General features: G+C 39.0%; 1 protein-coding gene across 4 annotated transcripts in view; it reads left to right on the top strand.

Moving 5' to 3' along the window:
- Positions 1-23297, top strand: part of ANO6 (anoctamin 6) — a 75698-nt gene that overhangs the window by 45051 nt on the left and 7350 nt on the right. For all 4 annotated transcript variants that reach the window (XM_040551712.1, XM_040551720.1, XM_040551698.1 and 1 more), the window contains exons 4-17: positions 1008-1073; positions 2267-2545; positions 2867-2980; positions 4842-4957; positions 5668-5802; positions 7069-7174; positions 8455-8515; positions 11672-11817; positions 13265-13342; positions 14866-15091; positions 15974-16143; positions 16704-16801; positions 18188-18318; positions 19111-19316. In XM_040551712.1, the coding sequence (XP_040407646.1) occupies positions 1008-1073; positions 2267-2545; positions 2867-2980; positions 4842-4957; positions 5668-5802; positions 7069-7174; positions 8455-8515; positions 11672-11817; positions 13265-13342; positions 14866-15091; positions 15974-16143; positions 16704-16801; positions 18188-18318; positions 19111-19316 (1932 nt within the window). The remainder of the gene's footprint in view (positions 1-1007; positions 1074-2266; positions 2546-2866; positions 2981-4841; positions 4958-5667; positions 5803-7068; positions 7175-8454; positions 8516-11671; positions 11818-13264; positions 13343-14865; positions 15092-15973; positions 16144-16703; positions 16802-18187; positions 18319-19110; positions 19317-23297) is intronic.

Genomic DNA, 23297 nt, shown 5'->3' on the forward strand with positions numbered 1-23297 from the left:
TTCATGGGCAACAGCTATGCTAAGTGTCCTCATCAAGGTACAGTTACCTTGACACTAGGTAACAACATATTATATATATTATAAATATGCATTGTATAGGTGCAATTTTATATATACATAGAAAAAAAAAAACAAAACATGAAGAACATTATGAGGTCACCAATAAACAAATAAATTAGTAGGACATGGAGAGATATCTCTGTGAAGAGTGCTTTGAAAGTTTGGGATTGTGTTTTTATCCTGAGAAAGGAGACAAATAAGCAGAAATGTGGTAGGTATTGATGAAAGAAGAATACAGATTGAAATATTTGGATCTCCCTGTCCCTAACCCAAGAAGAAGATGATATTAAGTGGAACAAAAAGGCAGAAAAATTTAGAAGAGATCAAAGAAATATCTTTTTACAAAATATGAAATGAGTCCATCATGACCATTGCTACATGCAGATGGTGCTGTTAAGAACTAACAAGATAGAAATTATTAATTCCAAGAATTGCTAGAGAACCCCTGAAGACTTTTGCTCTTTTTGCCTCCTAGAGTGGGTGGGTCTTGAATTTGGTCCTGAAGACCAGTTTCCATGTACCTATCAAAGTTTCTAAGACTTCATCTAATGGATCATTCATTGACTGTGATCCTTCACAGTAACAAGAAGACTGGATCTTAAGCACTGATCTTAAGACAGTTATCCTGGTTGAAGAGAACCAGGCTACAGAAACCATTGGACTGTTCCCTCTTAAAAAACTCAAAGTTGCTGTACAGGAGGCACAGAATCCCTTAAGCACAGAATATATAAACACAAAAAACAATGTCCGAATGGCATAAAAACAGTCAGGGAATAAAAAAGTAGTATCGCCAAGTCACTTTTAGAACTGCGCTGCATGCCTAGCTTTTATTCATGAATAAATAAATGAGTCCCAATTTGTTAATGTTATCTCCTTCTGGCAATTCTATTCTTCTGTGCATATGTATTCAGAACAGATGCTTTACAGTTTTCAATACCTTTTAACAGAGGAAGAGACAAGTATATGAATCAAACCTGATAAACAACGGCTTGCAACTCGAAGCAACAAGATCGGTGAGTGCTCTTTTCTTTGTCTGCACTCCTTTGTCTGTGCCTGAGAGCAGAAGCTTCCTCTATATGGATAAGGAATTGGATAGATAAATTGAACTTAACAGTTTTCTACTCTAAGGAATAAAAAAAAGTTAGTGTTTTTTTGATTTGTTTTGTTTTCTGTCAGTAGTATCTCTCTGACCTGATGCAAAGTCATGTAAACTTTGCATCTGTTTCTCCCTCTACAAAATAAAAGCTGGGAAGTGGGGATGTGGGGATGTTGGTGTTTGCTTGTGACTCAGAAGATAAATAGGGCTGGCCATGCTCCAAGGAGGGGCTCCGCTTCCAGAAAGACAGTGCAGGGCTCCTGTAAGTGACCCAGCTCCTCGTGAGCCATGGCACAGTAAGAGTAGTTGTAACTGCCACAGTCTGTGTATTTTGGGCTACACCACTGTCTGTGGGCAGCTCAGGAGAATGCTACGATGTATGGCAGCTGTCAGAGCTGCTGTCTGCACTGTGAGGGCTGCTCAGCCCCTAGGGCAGTGCAGAATCCAGGCAGAATAAAAATGTCACGAAGCCACCTTTCCTTCCTCTCCTGCAGGGCCACAGCTTTAGGCCTGGGTCTGTCAGGAGACGAGCAAGACAGTCACTTCCAGTGTTCATTTACTGGTGCTTGGTAATCAAGTGGGCACCTGAAAAGGTCCTTTCGCCCCTTCCTCCCAAGTTGGACCCAAGAGTCCATGACATCACTGTGTTTGTTTGATTTATGCCATGAGAGCTCTTGCTGCATGTACAAGGAACCAGTCTGGCTGTTCACATTCATGAGGAAGTAAACCATTTCCTGACAGCCTGACATGGCTCTGTTGCTGTACTAACTTTTGTACTTCCGTAATTCAGCAGTCTGGTCTGACTCCCTTCTCTCTCCACCCATTCTCCCTACAAAACTGGTGGTTCATATTGCCCATCAGCATCCATAGCTGCATGGCCATTCTCTCTGGCATGCTTCCACCTCATATCAGTGTCTTTTCATAAGCTAATGGTATGTTTGCTAAGATGGACAATAAATGCAACTTCAAATAGATCATCTGTGAGCCATTGCTAGCTAGCTATGAGCTAGCTATTAGGTCAAGAGAAAGAAAGGTCTGGATAGTTTAACAAGTGTTATGAAAAATGCTTTCATTTTCTTATACATATATTTTTAATATTCTTGCATTTAGGTTTTGGATGAAAAACTTGTTTTTGTGAAAGTGCATGCACCTTGGGAAGTGCTATGCACATATGCAGAGGTTATGCACATCAAATTGCCTCTGCAGCCCGATGACCTGAAAACCCAAGAGTCAGCATTCAACTGGTTTACTAGTCTCTTCAGAGTGGATGAAAATATCATCAAGCCTGAGCAAGAGTTTTTCACTGCCCCCTTTGAAAAGGAACATTTGTCCAACTTTTATATTCAAGACAAAGACACATTTTTCAATCCTGCAACTAGAAGCCGAATTGTAAGTCTACAAATATTTCTAGCTTTTAATCTTTTAAAGGCAAAAAATATTTTAATCAAATTGGTGCAATTACCTTCATGAAAACTTCCTGAAAAATTGGAAATATTTGGGACATTACGGTCCTGTGTTATTTATGAAACAGCCTGTACATCTGTTCCACCAGAATTTAAATGGAGAAATTTGAATGGTTCGTCTAGCCAGTGCAATCAAATGTGTCTACACTGCTTACCTTTCCATAACTCATTTACATTTTGAAACAGGTATTGTTGTGCATGATTACTTTCACATTGCAAGAGACAAAAAGTATTTTGTAAATTTCAGGTTCATTTCATCCTGTCCCGTGTGGAATACGCAACCAAAAACAATGTGAAGAAGTTTGGCATTAACAAATTACTGGACTCTGGAATCTACAAAGCAGCATTTCCCCTTCATGACGTAAGTCCAGTTTTGTCACAATGGTGTATTTAGAAATAGAAGTCTGCAGCTCGAGAGTTTATGTGTGTTCTTCATGGCAAAAAATACAAGCACGACTGACTGTCTTACTGCTCGACTGTTTTTTCTCTCCACATAGTAGAATATGACATAGTTTGGCTTAAGAGCTTTTTCTCCAAAACACTGCTGGTTAAAAATATAGCTCCATAACTGAAACATGATATATTTTATTTAGGAGATGTTAATCTTGTATTCTCTGGAAGATGTAGGTCAGTAAAGTGTCTGGCCAAAAGAGGAACCTGGGAGCACTCGAGTGATGCTTTTCCATGATGCACTGTGTCATCACTTCTAAATCAGTTTTAGCAATTTTATTGGTATTCTGTTTTTCAGCATTAAAATCCCTATCAAATAACATTTTAATAAAGATGTAGAATGCTAGTCTCATTTTAGGATGTATGACAGTCTTACACAGTGAGAAACATTTCCACAGTTCCCAAACATCACAATCACTGCTGTGAAACCCACATTTTTGCAAGAATCCCAGTACAACACCTCAGTAAATGATGTCAGAGTCAAATGCTTAACTGGATTGAATTTCACCTTGCAATAATATGAATTCTGACTTTTGTAGCTACACTTCTAAAGCTTTTTTATTTTTAAAGTATATCATTTAAGCACACGTAAGAAAATTGTACTGAAAATTGTTTTGCATATAAAGACTAGCAATACCACAGAAAAAGAAAATGAAGGAGAAAAAAAAATCAGACTTCAGGGTATTTGACAACAAAAACTCAGTGTGAGGCTGCAAATAGGATACAGTGAGCAAAGACAGATCTGATTTTGTGCATTGTATCTACACCTCCTCCCCCATCGGAACCACTCTTCTGTGTCTGAGGTGTGTTCTCTTGAGAAGGAATGGAGAAAGTGGGAGGTCAGGAATGGGAACTACTCGAGATGTTTCGACTCTACTTAAAATATTTAGGAGGCCTTAAAGGATTTCAAGAAAATCTTTAAGTCAGAATCAAGACAAATCATGTTTCTTGGAAGTAACCCAAAGCTTTACAGGACAGAATTAATAGCATTCGTGACTATCCATTTTTAAGGTTGTCTTTTAAAGATTTAAAACCTGCCTTGCAAGCTATTTCTATCATGGCGTGGGGAATTTGGACTCAATATGCCTTATAATTAATGACTGTCTTTTTATACAATTAAAATTATATATCACAGCTACTCTGAAAATCAAAAGTAACATATATTTCTAGAAAAGTGACTTTTCTTGCCACATCAGAGATACAGAATGGAAAATTCCACCAAATAAAACAGCCTTTATTGAAATAGATTTTCCAATAACCTGGTAAAAAAACACAAGGATTACCTCTGTGTCAACTCTCTTTTAAATATAAATATAAAACAGAGACTAGACTCCCTTTATGTATCCCTTGGACTTTCCAGCCTTCATTCCAGAACAATATTGTTTTAAAGCAAATTACATTAACATGTTAGAGCTACTTAAAATCCATTTTAATGAAGTTCTGTTCTCTAATTAGACTGGATCCTTTTCTGTTTTCTATTGCTGAGTGCCAAGACACTGAAATGGGCTTAGATTTAAGTTCATGGAGAGTGTCTGTTACTTTCAACCCACATATGTAAAGCTCTTGCTTTAGTATTCAGTGTCTTTCTGACAACCTTCCATCCTGAATCCTGATGCATTCTTAGAGAAGCTTACTGATCCTTTTCCTGGCTTGCAGTGACAAAAAGGCTATTCCAGGCTTTGGGTTCGTGGCACTGGGTCTGAGGAGATGAGAACTGATCCATGCTGTTTAGATTAATGGTGTCTTCTTCCCACGGTCTTTCTGTTTTGCAGTCTAGTTTTCGGCACCCATCAACAGATCCTGCCTGCCCAAGTGAACGATACCTCCTCTACAGAGAATGGGCTCACCCTAAAAACATTTTCAAGCTGCAACCCCTGGATTTTATCAGGTTAGTGGACATGAGGGAACGGCATGGAGCTGGGACAGGGGAGGGTCAGGCTGGGTGTTAGGGAAAGGTTCTGCCCCCAGAGGGTGGTCGGGCACTGGGACAGGCTGCCCAGGTCAGTGATCACAGCACTGAGCCTGCTGGAGTTCAAGAAACATTTGTACAACACTCTCAGACATACAGTCTGATTTTTGCATGATCCTGTGCAGAGCCACGAGCTGGACTCGATGATCCTCGTGGGTACCTTCCAGCTCAGGATATTCTGTGATTCAGTGACCCTGTGGTGTGACTACGGCTTGACTAATGCAGAGGGAGCTAGGAATTTACATGACAGGTCTGGGTTTTGGGTGTCAGAAAGACACAGGCAGGTACATATACCTGTATCAGCTCATGCATGGAAGCATTCTTTGAACTTAGTTTCATGATAATTGGTTTCCAATTCATGAAAAGTCATCCATTTAAATTTTTTCACTGCAAGGTATGATCTTTCTCTCTTTTTCCTTTTCTTTCCCTTCTTACCCTCTTATACAAGCATAAAAGTGGTGGTAGAAACACCCAGCTGTAATACTTCTGCAATACCAATGTTCTGACCAGAGGAATGTGACAATAAGAGTTGGCACAAAATGTATGAAATGAAGAGTCATTTGAAATTTACTTGCATTTCATTTAAAAACGAACAAATAAACAAAACCTTAAACCTTTCTCCTCCACAGGAAATACTACGGAGAGAAAATTGGAATCTATTTTGCTTGGCTGGGCTTTTACACTAACATGCTGATAGTAGCTGCAGTTGTAGGAGTTGGCTGCTTTCTGTATGGATGCCTGACAAAAGACAACTGCACATGGAGGTATTTGATCAGGGCTATTTTAATATTACACACAGTTTTGATCCATCCCCTACTGTACAAAGTTTGCAAGACATGACATAATAAAAGAGACAAAATAAAAGAGCCTGAGAACAACAATGGCTATGGATTTGCAAGTCAAGGTATAAAATATGAGATAGAAGAGTAATAGATGTCCATGAACCATTAGAGTGCTAGACGTCTGAGTTTGTTATTTCAGGATTTTCTTTATATTTTGCACTAGGTTACCACACCTAGTGTAGAAATAAAAAGAAAAGAACTATCATCAGAAGCCAATACAAATTTCTGTAACATCATTTTCAATGTGGGAATCCTTAAAGAATGTATCCAAAGACCATGATAAAACCCCTGAACTTTCTTTGCTCTGTTCTGAGAGAAGAAAACAGGAAGAGCAACAGCACAGGGGGCTTCAGCTGCCCAGGATACATTGGGAACAGAATCATATTCATGACACAGATTTCCTCATCAGAATATGGTGAGATTGAGTCACAGCACAATGACCAAGGAAAAAACACTTGGGTCATTGTGCCAAATCACGTATAGGACATCACACTGTACAGCCCCACTCAGGAATGGAGTTTACTTTTATAAATCACTCAGAAAAGCTCTTCCAGAGCTCCATTCCAGTGGCCACTTTATACCAATTTAGCCTTATTATCATTTAGTTAAATGGTTAATCTCCCTCCCTGGTGTTTGTGTTGCTGATGTATTTACAGAAAGTAATTACATCACCTTTTAGCTTCCACCATACTGCATTAAAGAAGCCAAACTCTTTTGCCACCTCTTAGGAGACAGATCTACCATGCCCATTTTCCAATTTGAGCCTCTTTACAGGACCACAGGGACTAGGTAGCCATTTCGGTTCTGCAGCTACTCCTTGCTCCAGAAGGCAGCCTTCCTTTTCCTTCTCCTCTCGGGCTTGCCATGATAGCCCACCTGAGTGTGCAGCTGTGGGTTTCCTACTGAAGAGCATGAGATCTTTGAAGAGTTATTTTATTTTCAGTGTGAAAAGTCCTGAGAAATACTACCATGTATAAGGGATGGAAGTTATTTTCCCTCCAGGTCATCCACTTTTGAGATGAGGGCTAAAAATGGAAACTGGGATACATTTGTGGGAGTGGGATGGAGGGGAATTCTTGAGAGAAGATCCCTGGTTACTTATTTCTCACTTCCCTGACGTTATTGCACTGTCCTTATGTGCACATAAGGACTAAAGAATTTAGAGTGACTGACTAGTTTTGTTTTTAGCCAAGAAGTATGTGATCCCAACATAGGAGGTAATATCATAATGTGCCCTCAGTGTGATAAAGTATGTACCTACTGGAACCTCACCAGCACTTGTGAATCATCCAAGGTAACTACATTTGCAGCTTATAGGCATGCTATTGAACTTTAGTTGCACTTTCCCTAGTACTACATCTAAAACAATGTTGTTCTCCACTAATCCCCTGCATAACTACTAGAGCTGTGCAAATATTTGTGCCTTTTGATACAGCAATTGAACTGAAAAAAAGTTAAAACAACAATTAAAAAAAAAGGTCCACTTCGATCTAAAATGAAAAAAAGTTGTTCCTTTTTTTATGTCACATAGCCCCCAAATATTTGATATGGGTCTGAAATATTTTTTAATTGAAAGTGAAATACCGTCGCTTCATTTTGAGTTTTTTTTTTTTCCTTTTTGCAAAGCAAAACAGAACAAAACAAACATTCAGTCACTAAAGTCTTGATTCAGTAACTGAGTTTATTTTGCTTAGGAAATGTTTAAAGCATGTTTTGACATTTCTAAATACTCCTTCCTCCCTCCCCAAAGAAGTTAGCTGAAGCTGTGCCTTGAATTTGACCTGAGTTGTCACGGAGGATATCAGTACCTGGAGAGGCTGATGTTAGCCATGACAGGAGTTGTGACTTAGTCGTGTCCTGTTAGCCATGACATGGCCAGGATTTTCCTCTAAATTTCTGTCTGGGGACTTGCCTTTCTTTCCCCATTAAGTTGTGTCACAAGGCCAGTGTTAGCCTTTTGTCATTCCTTCCATAGATTCTGTCACTCCAAAGTGGCAATTTTTCAGCTGTTCATTAAAAATATTTTGCCCAGGTATAGTGAATAGCATTGCTTGAGTGCACTCAAAGGACAAAAGAAAGAAAATTGGAAAAAGATACGATGGAAATAAAAGGCAAATTGTCACCACTGAGGTATCTCATCAGAATGTGTTTTTACTAACTAGCTTGATTTGTTGTCATCTCACTCATGCAAAGCAGATGTGTCCATTGCCTTTTTGTGTCTGTTTTAAAAATACATAGCTGTATACTGATCTCCCAAACCAGAAGCACTGTTTCCCTCTTCCTATGCAACAGATGGAAGGAAGTTTGATAGTACACTATTTTACTATCCTCTTGCTGTATATTTGGCTTATACTTTTAATTCCAGGCTTTGTATTTAATTTCCTTACTTTACTGGAGAGTACATTGAAAGAAATTGAGGAAACACTATCAATAAAGATTGTTTATTAAACTACACAAAAGCTAAAAATCAACTTGTTCAGTAAGCAGCTTCAGTTCTGGGTCAGTGTAGAAGAAAATACTAGTCAACTATATTTCAAGCCTTTTTTTTTCTGTTCTTTTTTTTTTTTTTTCCAGAAACTTTGTATATTTGATAGCTTTGGAACCCTGGTGTTTGCAGTATTTATGGGAATATGGGGTAAGTCAATTTCAACAACAGTGGTTTGTCATCTAATTTTGGCCAAGCCTACAGCATCAGCCAAGAAAACGTAGATAAATTTACAACTACGTCATTTTCTAACACTCAGCAATTCACCAGTAAGTAGTTCAGCAGAAGATATATATGTTCACAATACCTCTTTTTAGCATCACAAGAAAACAACAAATTGTAGAACTTAAATATTGGTCTTCTGAGTCTGTTTTGTTTGGTTTGACTTGGAAAACAGTCTGAGAGAAGTGATTAGATGTTCATCCAGCAAGAGCCACATGCTTAAGTACATCTGGCAAAGGAGCTGTTTTTCTCCAAAGAGACTTGGAGCTGCCTATGCCTATTAAACTGCTCTGAAAAATAGTCTTTTATTGTATTTCCCAGACATTTTCCTCCTGTCTTCATTTAAGAAACTGATTTTGTAAAAATGTAGTAGTTGCAAGCACTAGAGATACTTTTTATCTGAGAAAATGTATCTGAAACCAGGATATTTCCTGCGAGTGAAACCACTTAGTACTGCATTTAAAGGATTAGGCAAGGTTTATTTTCATATACTGGGTTTTGTTTGTTCATATCAGCAACTTTGTTAACTGCCTTTTATTGCACTGTCTTATCCAGAAATTGCCAAAGTAAGTTAATGTTAGGTGTGTATATGTTAGGTGTGTGTTTTCTTTGTAAAACACATTATATCTTTATTTTCCTATGATGACCTAACATTCTTTAAAATAGCTACATCTTTAAATAATTTTAAAATGAAAGGTATCACTTCAAGAAGATTTCTTTCAAAATACATGTAAAAATCAACTTTCACCTAAATTAAAAAAAAAAAACTAGAATGTAATCTTCTGTCTATTGTGATCTTCTTCTGTCATCTGAGTAGCTAATTTATTTGTAATTTGCTTTTTAATTAAAAATTGTGTTTGAATAGCTCCAAGAGTAATAATTGCAAAGCTAAGCTGCTTGGTTATAGCGATGGCTGCAAGGTCTATTAGTATTCTCATCCTAAGTCCACTGTATAAAGAGGTGAATTGTATTACAGTAATTTGGTCAAAATTGTACTGAATCCAAATGACCCAGGGTCCTGGTGCAATTCCAGCTGTAATTTCCATTGCTCTAATACATTTGTAGACCTCCTGGTCCAAAATAATTAAAAGACTATTAGATTTTGAGATATATTATTACATCATTAACACCAATACACTTTTTAAGAAGTTGATTTTTTTTTTTTGTATAATCCCTTCAAAGATGTTAAAACACCATAAAACATCAGGGAATTTGGCCTCAGGAATTAACCCCCTGTACATTAAAGCTCTGGATGAGCACTTCTGACAGCCCTCCCATGATAGCTCGAGCAGGTTGGCAAAGCTCCTGAACAAGGAGCAGCTTCCACTTCACTTGCTGCCATCACTGGAGACCCTTCCTGAGTGAGATCGGTTACACAAACATGTGTTCTCCAAAACAGCGATTCAAAATAAAAGAAAAAGCATCAAATACAGCAGCAGCTCCTTCCCTGTTTAGAAAGATGCAACTTGGCTACTGGGGTACTTTGGCTAGTAGAAGGTGTTTTTGTACTGGGGCTGTGTGAGCTGCCGCTGTGTTATGAGCCCTCCTTTTGCTGTTACCACAGGTGGGGGCCCTGCACCCCTGCCCTCCCCAGCAACAGCTGGATTTACAGCTGGAGCAAATCAGGGCAGCATGAAGTTTCCTGTGAGTGGGCTGGGGCCCCAGCTGGCACTCATAAGTTCCTATAAGAAGTTCTGCTTGCTCTGCAGGCAGAGGCAGATGTGATCCTCTGGCCGACTGCTTGGAGCAGTCTTTGTGCTTGTAAGCATGAGGTAGCAGAGAAATCCTTGTGAAAGAGGCTCCTGAGTAATCAGGGTGGGAGGATTTCCTGAGGTTTGGCCTATATGCAGATGGCAAGGTCATCTTGCAGCTCAGCCCGTGGAGGTTACTGATTTTTAAATGCTTCAGTCTGGGATTTATTGACCACACCTGATTTTCGAATTGACCTTTAATGTTCAGACATGTAACTGCATGCCATTGATGTTTCATCATTCAGGATGAGGTGCCAAACTTATAGAAAAAGAAACAACAATAAAAAAAAAAATTAGGGGTTAATTACTCCCAGATAATGGGAGGAATGAGAGAAGTGGTGAAGGGATGCTCACTCCTCCTGAGGCAGTGCTGCAGAGCCATTAAATCTGAGGATGTGGTGTTGTCAGTAGTAAAGCATCCCCTTGCTCTGGGGAGCATTGCCCTGACACCCATGTCCAGAGCCTCCAGCCTTCTCAGCCGGGTCTGTCATTGCCACTGATGCCAGACCTGTCTGCATCACATCTCAGGCTGAGATAATGAGTTTGGCTGGACTGATGTCTTTTGAGCACCACTTAGGCATCTGTGTACCTGATCCCCCTAGTGCTTGCAGCCCCATCTGTGTATCCAATCCCCTTAGTGCTTCCAGCCCCAGGAGCACAGTCCAGGGAAACTCCAGCCCCAGCCCAGAGGGTTTCAAAGCTCCATGCCATGCAAAAAGATCTGCAGCTGCCTCAGATTCATGCTAGCAGAGGAAGAAAGTTGTGTTTAAGCAGTTTTGCCTGAGCTAGCATCATTGGTTCACATACTCTGTGAGCTGATCATTTGTCCACACAAAAATTGCAGATTGAACAAATACAAGCTTTTACCTGTGGCAATTTTTGGCATACTGAGGTTTTCTTTTTGAGAAATCCAGCACTCTCCATCATTTTGTCTTCATCTATCCAAACAGCTTGCTTTCTTGTGTATCCTATGATAAACTTTTTCAAAAATAGTCAGTAATATGAAATCCAAAGTGTTTATATTTTAGCTTTAGGCAGAAAGAAAATAAATGTATGTGAGTTCTTTAGCATGTGCTTGCAACAGCACTTATCCCAGGTTTCTCTTATTAGAGTACCTGGATATCCAAAGCAGTAATTCCATAAAGAAGCAGGTCCAGTTATTTTCTCCCCCACAGGTACTTGGCACCATCACGCCAGTCAATAACTGTTTTACTCCATGTCTGTGGAAAATTGTGTGGAAAATTGTATGGAAAACTGAGCCACATGTTATAGCCCAGAGGTTCAGTGTCCAGCAACCACATGATATTGCTCTCTTTGTTTGTCTCCTGGACAGTTACTTTGTTTTTGGAGTTTTGGAAGCGAAGGCAGGCTGAACTGGAGTATGAATGGGACACGGTTGAGTATTTAGAGCAAGAAGAACAAGTTCGCCCCGAATATGAAGCGCAATGTACTCATGTGGTAATGAATGAAATCACACAGGTAAGGAATAATTTGGTAACCGGTCACAGCTACTGCAATAGGCATGTTTTGAGAGTGTGCTATGAAAATGATGAATCTGGACTGGAGCTGTATAAGGTGATTCAGGGAGAGATGATAAGCTGGCCTGAGAATAGTGAGCTTATAAATTCCAGATGTGTGGAAAAGAATTAGTACCTGACTCTAGGCACCTTGTAGGTGCTTGTTGGAGGAGCTACTGAGGCTCCTGTGTCATTAATGAACAGAAGTAGGCATTGTACCTAGCTTAGGAGACTAAGTCTACCTTATTAAATGCCCAAATCAAAGATTCTGTGCTGCTGCAAGAGACCAAGATCACAGAGCACTTGCTATCTTTAACTAAGAATACATCAGGAAAAAAGGGTGAAATGGAGCAAAGGATGTTACACTATGACAAGACTTTCTTTTTTTAACCAAAAATATTTCTGTTTGAAACATGTATAAATAGGTATCGTTGCCAAGTGCATGTGGATGCAATTACAATTAATAACAGCAAACTCACGAGGACAAGGGTAATCCTCAATTCAATGAAGTAGGATTCATATCTATGAGGATCTTAGTTTAAATCTCTATTTATTATACATTTTGAGTAGCTTCAACTTCTGTAGCTCACTCCAGCTCAGCTTCACTTTTTATTGTTCTCTGTCAATATATTACTCTGGTATTTATCAGATCATTTGCATTGCTTTCACATTCCATCCATATTACACTAATGTTTATTAGACGGCACTTGAAAAGTTTCAAAATTAACTGGCATAGTTGAAACTATTCAATATAGCTCTTCTTTTTATATCTTGTACTACAAAAAAAAAAAAAAAAAAGATTCTATTTAAAAGCTTATAAACCTATGCCACTTTTAATATATAAAGTCTTAGCTAGAAAGCTTCTTTCAGACAGTTCAAAGAGTGATGAATATGCTAAAAGATAATGGTTTTGCTCTTCAGAGATCCTATAGAGACTCAGTGATTTTTCATACCACCACATTGAAGTAGACATTTTCCCTTTGAGAAATATAAAGATCGAGAACCAAAATTTTAGTGCATGCTAATTTCAGCCCATGAAGTCTGAAAGCCAATGGTGTGGATACCATGGCCAGCCAAGAAGGATGGGTCCATTCAAAAGGACTATGCAGCCAGGCATAGCTGAAGTCAGTACGAGCTGAGCACACACAGCCTCTGTGGAAGTAATTTTTATCTTAGAATGGACAGTTAAAAGAGACACCTGTAATCAGATAAGACTTTTGAAATCATGAATAAATGTGGGTTCCATGGATAACAAAGCAGGAAAGGAAAAAAAGGCAGGGATTTCTTTTCTCTTCTTTTTTTCTACCCTCAGTATCACAAAGGGCTAATTAGAGTAAAAAAGAAGATACGAAGAAAAGATCGGGTGAAAGATCGGGTGCATCCTTGATCTGTTTCTGAATCTTTTACAGCAAGAAGAACATGTGCCATACACTGCCTGTGGGAAGTGCATACGTATGACTTTCTGTGCAAGTGCAGTCTTCTTCTGGGTAAAGTTCTCCTTTTATTCTTTCACCTCATGAATTCACTTCTTCAGTAAATGTCTTTAAAAAAAAAAAAAAAAAAAAAAAAAAAAGGATTCTCTTAACCTGAACAAAAGGTATCAAAAGAATAGGATCAGTTGGATTTCCATCTGATGCATAAGGCAAGACCATAAAGTATGGACCCACATGGACAAGGTAGTTTTAGTCACCATTAGCATACAGTCAATAGAAAATATGTATCAAAATATCACACAGCTGTAGCTTGTGAATGTGGTCCATTGTTTTTTCCCTCATTACTTTAAGATAAATGTCTTTACTTTCGTGGGGGAAGTAGTGGCAAGGTTTTTTTTTTTATTTGCTGTCCTCCCTGCCAGTGTCCGTCCTACTTGCTCCAGCCGTTTGGTTCAGTATTGTGTCTCACAGCACTGAACCTCTTTCAGGTTTTTTGTTTCACTTAGAAAAGCTAAGCTGGGAGCTCTTTAATCTTCCAGAGCTGCTGCTTTAATTAAAACTAAAACTTGAAAGGAATCCAGTCACCCATGAAACAATAGATAACATGGTGAGCATGTCCAGAGAAGTTGTTGCCTTGAAAAGCTCAGTGTTTGAGCATGCTGCATGTTCTCCTCGCCTGTAGCACAAGCAGCAGCTGGGAAAGAACTCGTCCTAGATAACACGAGACAGGGCCGCACCAAGGCAGTGGTGGCTGGCAGCCTGGGGGAGCCTCAGTTAACACAGCTGAAACACAAAGAGAAGACTGGCTTGCTGTTGGGTTTAAATAAACTTCAGGACTTCAGACTGAAAGGAAGAGATTTGATCTAGTTTTGTCATTGTGTTACTGTACTCTCTTATTATGTGCTGGGAGTGTGGAAGTAGGCAAATTTACGGCATTTTGCAGCAAGGATAGTAAGTAAAAGATTCCCGGCTCCTAGGATCTTAATCTGAATGACGGCCAGAGAACTAGCAAGAAAGAGAAGCAGAAAGAGAAGAGATGGCAAGTAATGTGGGGTGCCTGGATTATAACTCTTGCATATCACATCACTTGGCTTAAAATGTGTCTGTTTCTTCAACGGGTCTGTAGTCTGCAATATTATCAGGTGTAAGAGCATCTACAGCCCCCTCCATGGTCAGGGCAGACCTGCTAGCACATTTGCCGTACTGACAATTGCCTGGTGTCAAGAGAGGGAGATTTCTTCCTAACTCCTGGAGCCATCGCATGCCTCGAGGCATTAGATTTGATTATGCATCTCATTATCTTAGCTCGCATGGCAACAAGGCTTGTTATTAGTCATAAAACAGACCATCTCTTTTTGTTACTGCAGATTGACTGTGATACATGAAAAATGCTTCTTTTATGGATTCTAGATTTATTGCCTTCTATTTTATTTGAGACTCCTCTTGCACTCATCTTGTGTGATGGAATAAAAGGCACACAATCACTTTCTTTTGCCTATTGTAAAATGCATTTCAAACTAACTTTTCCCCAAAGCCAGTGGTTCAACATTAACATATTTCTTACATTCTCTTGGCAGATTCTTTTGATTATTGCTTCAGTTATTGGAATCATTGTCTACAGGCTCTCCGTTTTCCTGGTGTTTTCTGCCACGTTGTCACGGCACATTAATGGCACACAAGCGATCCGCAAGTACCTGACTCCACAGACAGCCACCTCAGTAACTGCTTCACTCATCAGCTTTGTAGTCATTATGGTTCTCAACATCATCTATGAAAAAGTAGCAATCCTGATTACTGACTTCGGTATGTCTCTTCTATGCCTCAGATTGAAATTGTGGCTTAAATAACAAGCAAAAAGAACATTTATATCTAAAGGAAGAATGCCAGTGAATGAATACCTCTACCATGTATTTCAGAATTTTCCCACCAAATTATACAATGCCATACAGAATTTTTCAAATACAGATTTTTCTCAGTATCAAAGGAATATGATATTCTGCTCTTTGCCTGAAAACTCCTTGTATAGCCAGCATGGAAGATGAAAGATGCTTGTAAAACAGACAAAGCAAAGAAAATTACTATAATAACCAAGCTTTATGAAAACAGATCAGTAACGCATAACACATTCGATTACATTAGCTTTTGTTTATGAGGAGAATAGCTATTTTCTTGTAAATAAATGAAATAGGGTCACTGTTCCAAAGCTAGATAGTATTCCCTTGTTATTAAATAGATAAACAGTAACAAATATTATTATTCTTTATATCCAGGCCATCAGCATTAAAGTAGCTATTTACTTCAGATGTGTGAAGTAGTGTGGTGTTTTAATATAGTTTCATTTAATACTGTTTCATCAGTTCAAAGTGTTACACTTGCATCTCTCCCAAGTGTGCTGGATTTGGAAGAGTCTTTTCCTGAGTTATTAGTATTTTTGCTTGCTCTTTTTCTTTATCATCAGAGAACAAATTCTTTCCTTTTTACAACCCATATAGTTTTAGAATTAGCATAATAGGTATGGTATACATAGGGATTATATACAATCTAATTCATAATGCTCTCAGTCATATTAAGGAATACAAGGCACACACATACTTTTCCAGCTGAGGCTCCAAAGCAGCTTGTAGGTAACTTATAGGTTGGCCTTTTTTTTTTTTTTTTTTAATTATTTGGTTTTTTTAATTGCAGAGCTTCCAAGGACACAGACCGATTATGAAAACAGTCTGACCACAAAGATGTTCTTGTTCCAGTTTGTCAACTACTATTCTTCGTGCTTCTACATAGCCTTCTTTAAGGGTAAATTCGTAGGTCACCCTGGAAATCCTGTCTATTGGCTAGGAAAGTATCGCAATGAAGAGGTAAGAATATATCCTAGTGCTTGCTTTTAAAAATAAGAGCCATTAGTCCAGGTATTCTTCTGCACTTTGGGTTGTATAATGTGGTAGTATGTATTTAACATGAGGGTTCAAAAAGTGACTGCTTCCCAAGCCACTTGCCTCCTTAGTATAAATGAAAATGATGCAAGACCAGCTGGGCTTAGAAACGTATTATTTGTACCCAGAGAAGCTCATTTTCCTCTGGTCCAACTATCTGTAAATCAGCACACAGGGGAACAGGATTACATGCAGGAACATCAGTAGATGCACTCCTGTTCTGATCCTCACCTGATGACAGTGCAGTACAAAGCTGCATGGCTTCACCTGGTATTTCATGCTTTTAGTAGTGTCCTGTCAACCTATCACATGTGATCATATTTGGCCTGGAATTGGCTCTTGCTGGAAAGGTTTGCCTAAATAGTCTTCCTGTATAGCTTAAAGAAATGTTATCACAATAAACCAGGAATTCATTATTTTAAATGTTTCATGTATGCCTGAAAAGTTTCCCAACTTTTTTTTTTCATGTCTCTCCCAACCTTTAGTGTGATCCAGGTGGATGTCTCCTTGAACTCACAACTCAGCTTGCCATCATAGTAGGAGGTAAAGCAATCTGGAACAACATTCAAGAAGTGCTTCTTCCGTAAGTTCAAACTATTAAGGAATCTGCTCTTTCATATTTGAAAGATGCTGCTTTTACTTGATGTGCTCGGGCATTTGGCCACTAAATTTGAAGTGAGCATATTGTATTCTGAAAGAACAAGACTAGTCTTTTGGGGCCTTTTTAGACAGTTTGGATATTTTCGCTCTGGTAGTTTTGGGCTCCTGTCTCTGTCATTTTGACTGATTTTAGTTCTAATCAGAAGTGCTTCCCTCCTCTGCAGATCAGATTTAATGTGTTTCAGGCTGGATACTTAAAAATGAGGCAACAGAAGTGCTGAAAATATTGAACTAAGTATGGTTGCTTAATATTGAATGGAATGACTGGTTATACATTTAAAAATTATGCATACTTTACTAATTTAACTCATTTAGTTTTATAGTTAGGTTTGAATTTCATAGTCCATAAATATTCTCTTTTAGAGTCGCAGATCTTTGGAAGATCATGTTTAATGTAAACAAGAAGCAAAGATGCAAAGATCTTCTCTAGATGAAGATACTATCCAGGGCTCTGTTCCAGGTCCCAGGACTTGCAGTTTATTTTATGCTGATCAGTGATTATTTATATCATTTGGAGTAGGGAAATCCCAGTTTGCTTATGCCCTCCTGAATGCCATAAACACCAGACCACAACATCATATTCCCTCTGGTTGCAGTTCTTCCAAGCCCTTTTGCTGCACAGCAAAGGGACTTCAAAGCATATCATAAATATGCTTAGGGTTGTTAAACTGTGTAGGGTTGAGACTAGGGCGCTTTGCTGAGTTATGGTTCCTCCATACCCAAATGCTCTGTATATGCTTATATTTTTTTGATTGTAGTCTATTGACTACTGAAAATGCCTACATCCAGTTCACCAGTTTTCTTAAATTTGCATGTAAGCCTTTCAGACACAAATATCAATCCCAGAGAAAGTGACAGAGCAGCTAATCCAGGCACAAGAAAGTCATCGGGAGTAGCCTTTGACACTGTCACCTGTAAGATCCTCACAGACAAACTGTTGATATATGGGATGAACAGACAGTGAGGTGGATCACGTCTAACTAGAGGTCTACATTTAACTTCATTTTCTGCTACCCTGAATTTTATGTGGTCATTCACTTGTACAACATAAGTATAAACCACTACAATTCTGATTTGTTACCCTTTTACATTGTGGTTACATATAACTACATTCAGGATAAGACAACAGAAAATTCTACTCATGTTTGAAGGAAGTTTTCAGTAATTCAAGAAAGAATAACTGAAAATCACTGTTCAAAGCTATAACAGCACAAAATCCTTTTTTTCCTTTTTTTCTCTTTTTTTGCATTTACTGAACTTTGTAGGCTATTTTACCAATTTTAGTGGTCTTTTTTCCCCTGACTGACAGTTGGGTTAAGAATCTAATTGGAAGATACTGTGCAGATGCTAGATCAGAAAAGATTGTTCCACGCTGGGAACACGACTACCACTTGCAGCCCATTGGAAAACTTGGATTGTTTTATGAGTATCTTGAAATGGGTAAGTACTCACTCAGTTCCAATTTTCTTATCTGTGCTGGATACAAATATGCTCTGAAGAAAATTTTCATACAAGCAATGCTTAATACATTTAAAGACACAGAATATATGAAGTTTTTAGAGAGCAAGTTTTGATTTGTCATTGTAGTTTGCAAGTTTTTATTAAGCAGCTATGGCTCAATTCAACTTATAGCTAAGAAACAGAGCAAGTGATTGTATAAGGAGGTGTACTGCTGCTCCTTTGCCCCATTCTCCAAGAAGCATGTCCAGAAGCCAGAACACTGCTGCATTCTAACAACATAGCAGCAGATTCCTTTATCGGCCTGCTGGGTCTTCAGCCACTTACATGTTGCTGGTTTCTTGGTTGCTGGCAGTACTCCGGTTTGTTTGCCACCATCTGTCCTGCAACAGAATTGCAGCACACTTGTCACAGCACCCAGACACCCATAACATCATTTGTTAGCACAGGCTGTGCAATACAGCACTGAGACACCTAGTCATTAGATTTCCAAGTCTACACGATGAAGACATGGGAAAGTAATGGCTGTTTAAATTCCCCTGACAGTTCCTCTTGATGTGTTGTGAGTTTTAACATTTTCCTGTCCTCTCCACCTAGCAGGTTTTCCAGTACTGTTGTGCTCCTATATTCTCATGCACACGTTGGCTGAACATAAGATTCGCTAGGAACTCTGCTACTCTTTCTCACAGTTTGAGTAAATGAAGTATATATGCTCATATATGTTTATCTCCTGTAAATGAAAGCATCCGTGTTTGTGACCTCTCCCTTTGACAGTCATACAGTTTGGCTTTGTCACCCTGTTTGTGGCATCATTTCCCCTGGCTCCTCTTCTGGCTCTTTTTAACAACATGCTGGAAATCCGGCTGGATGCGTGGAAGCTGACGACCCAGTTCAGACGCATGGTGCCACAGAAGGCACAAGACATCGGCGCATGGCAGCCCATCATGCAAGGCATAGCCATTCTGGCCGTGGTGACCAACGTAAGTACGGTGCCAGCAGTTGCCAAAGGTAAAATGCCTTCACTGCAAGTGTTACATCCAGATGTGGGAATGCCACGTGTATCCATGTGTGTCATGCCAAACTGGCTACAGGTGAAGCACATAAATGATCCCAAATGAATTACAAGCTTCAGAGTTTAGCTCCTGTGAATTAGGCTTTTAGTTATTTTTCAGATGTTTTGGAAATATAGCTACTGTATAAAATATTAGGCCTAAATAAGAGAAATATTTAGAGTAGCTAAAACATTCTTAAAAAAATATTACATACGAAGATGCACATCTTTCCTAAAATTATAGCACATAATAGGTACTTTTGGAGAGTCTACAACTAAATGCATTAATTTTGAAAAACAAAATGTTGGAGTTTAGCTAAGTTATGACTGATTGTTTCCAACTATTACAATTCTTATGGTCATGCCTTTGTAGTTGAGTTTGGCTTTGAGAAATTTTGCACAGAAAGCAGCAATTCAGCTTCTTCTTGATGTATTTAAAAATATGATGTATGCTCAAAATTGCAGCACTTACTTTTTGAGATGGGAATGAATTTTCTGAGAATTTGCAAATGAATCCATTTTTTATTTGCAGTTAAAATTAATTTAGATAAGGATTTCTTTAAAATATTTAGAAAACTTTATTTCTTCATGAATATGCTATTAACAATGAAATTCAGACATTTTAAAGTTCCCACATTGCTAATTCACAAAGATCTTCTACAGGAGGCTGCATTATGGGAAGAAAATAATCCAAATAACCCATTGGATTTTTCCACTCGGAGTTGTTGAATTATTTATTATTAAGGAGTAGCTAATATGTATTGTGTTTCTAAATTTCCGCTGTTACCCTCAAAAGAGCAGTGGCCACTCTTTTCCTCTGCCAGTAATTGTCTGTAGTTAGCAGCCTTTTCCAACAAGGCCACCATTTTCTACTCTTGCCACTGAGACTAGGGATTCATTCTGACACACCTAGAGATGGCCACTTCCCCCAGGACCTTCTCCTTGCAATAACAGCACCTTATTGCGCTCACTAGGAGTTTCTGGAGAAACCAGTAGAGTCTGAAGATGGAGTTCGCCTCTGCCTAAGCTGCCACAGGCATCTCTGCCTGTTTTGAGGATGGTGGAATTTGGGTAAGAGGAAGGAGATGGAAATGAACACTCTACCATAGATAGTTAGGTGATTCATTTCACGTAAAAGAGCAGGTATTCCGTATTTGAAGACTTCCCAAAATGGCTATAATTCCTTTCTAGAATTTTATCTCACACTACAGAAATTTAGTAGGTATTGTAAACATAAATAGAATGTAGAGTGGAGACTCAGGACAACATAGAAGCAGAGAAATAAACATGGAGAAGTATTGGAAGTAAAAAAGAAAGGAAGGGAAAATGGAGGATTTACATGAGGATGGAAAATTTACAAGAGAATCTGGGAGACAGACAACAAACCAGAGTATATGCTCCATTGGTTTCACACAGATCTACTGAGGCAAATCAAACATGAATCCAGCTGTTGTGTAGGCATGTGAAATACCCAAGGCCTACCAGTAAATTTGATGTTAAAATCTAAAATAAAAACGGTGCAACTTTGGTGACACATGTTCAGATTGATAGAAATGTCAGGTTATACCAGAGATACTTTGGGGCTCTTTTGTGTTAGTGCTTGTGTGAAAAAAAAATTGTAAATGACAGCTTTCCTGGCAAATTAGGGAGATTGTGTAAATTCCCAGAAGAAGCATAGTTGTAGCGATGTAGAGGCAAAATTACTGGTGCATTAATGTCCTCTTTTGAACTATGCTGCTACAAAACTTGTAAAATAAAAGACGAAAGAAGTCTCTGGTGCCCTAGAAGAAAAACAACTATGTTATGCTATTGGATAAGCCAACTGTCTTTTCCTCATCAATCCACCTGGGGCTTGTAATACCACTATGAAATAAAAAGTTGGGTATACAACTTAAAATTATTCTAAAATATTGTAATGTGTACCTTAGTCATAGTCCTTATGATAGTCAGGGTAGAGTTGCCTTGGTGACCTCATAGTGGCTCAGGTGTGTAGGCTTCTGTTAGGAATGTACACATGCCCCTGCTGCAGCTTCTGCAGAAAAGTGGCCCGACAATAGTTCTAGGTGTCTGTCACTACCCATTCACAGCCCGTCTGAGCCTAATTGGAGCTTTACAACTTTTTCACTCCAAATTCCCCCTTATGTGCTACACCCCTCAAGAGACATATCTGAAAACTCAAAGTCCTCGATGAGCAGAAGTGCATTTACAGTTCGGTTTTGCCCTCTGTCCTCCTTGCCTGGCACTCAATCCCAACGTGTATGTGGCAGCTAACAGTATGCATGCTTCTTTTCGTAACCCTGTTTGGAGATCTCATGTGTCAGATGCAGTTAATCTTAGTAGGAGTATAGTGCCTTGGCCACTGACATCAGGCAGGTTGGTAGCATCCAGAGGTGGCATGCTCAGAAGTCCCTGTTACAGGCACTGTAAGGAGCTCAAAGAGATCAGTATTTCTTTCGAGCGAAGTGTGGGCTATACAGCCAAATACTAGAAGCAGTTTTCTTCCTTTAAGTATGTTTTTTTCTTGTTTGACATCCGGGATATAGTGTAGGCCATCAGTCTTGCCTGTGCTATCTCTTTGCCATCCCCATTTTTTCTTAGTACTGTTTCTTTTCTACGTGACTGTTACAGATTATTAGACTTGGGTATTGTATCATCGTCTCCTTCATGCATTGCCTTTGTAACACCTCTGAGTAGCCTGCAAGAAAGTTTTGCACAAAACTGTCTGTTTTGAGACTTGCCACTCAGGCACTGGACTTGCTATTGCATGATATCAAAGCATCTGTTCTTGATTTGTAGACTGATTTTAATTAGCTATGGTATAAATGGAAAACTGTGCATGATATAGCTTGGGAAGCAGAGAATGTGCTATTTGTTTGTAGTTCTCCAGTACAATGCTCTACAATGCAGCCCATAATTCAGGAGGAAAAAAGCTTTTCCTTTGAGAGGATGCCGTAGGATTAGCTTTCGTATTTCTGTCCATGTAGCACTCTGCAACACATCTGGAGATCATTCTGGGAGAGGGAGGAGAATGAGACAGGGCTCAGATTTATGGTGATGAGAGACCTGGGGCCTTGAAAAAAAAAAATCAGTAAGAACAAACATTAAGTTATATAAATACTGTGTTCCGGAATCTTGTTGAATGATACATAGAAGCAGCATCAAACCCATTCAGTACAAACAGAAAAGGATGGGTTTTGCCTTATTGTTCAGTCGCTTTTAGTTCTTTTATGGTATGACTGGATGTAAATCTTACGGGATAATGAACAATAAGAAATTATATTTAACTAAAACTTTCTGTGCTTATACAGTTAAAAACAATGTAATTTAGGTGTGAGGTCTTCTTCCTGAAACTGCAAGACACAGTAATATATATTTCTTGTCAGCCAAAACCACCTACACTGCATGTAAATATAAACAACACATAATTTTCACTTCATTGCACGCTGCCATGTATTGCTTAAAAACAGTTTTTAAAAGTGTATGCCACCTACATTTGATTCAAGTTAGAACACGGTACAAAAAATCTTTTTAAAGTACTGATCCTTGAGAAATTAAACTCTTTTCTTCCTCATCAACCAAATTAACTTTCTCTCAACTGAACTAAATTACAACAATATTCTAGAGATGAAAAGGGAGATTTTGGACCACAGTCTCATGCTTAAGCCTTGTTTCCGCAACTTTTGCCTTAACTGCTGTTTTGCTTGGCAGGTGCCTCACAGTAGGCCAGCTGGCAAGGTAAGGCAGTAGGACAGCCCTGAGCATTTGGCTTTGGGGCTGCGGGAGGTGAGGCAGGTCCCGCACCCCGTCCAACTCCTTGCCGTACCTCTTCTTTTCCCCTTGCTGCTGTCTCCTGGTGCTGGCACAAACTCATGGTGAAGCAGATTGGGGGATGGATCCAGCCAGGATCCCC

Source organism: Cygnus olor, chromosome 1, assembly GCF_009769625.2.
Source record: "Cygnus olor isolate bCygOlo1 chromosome 1, bCygOlo1.pri.v2, whole genome shotgun sequence".
In the NCBI taxonomy this organism is placed as follows: domain Eukaryota; kingdom Metazoa; phylum Chordata; class Aves; order Anseriformes; family Anatidae; genus Cygnus; species Cygnus olor.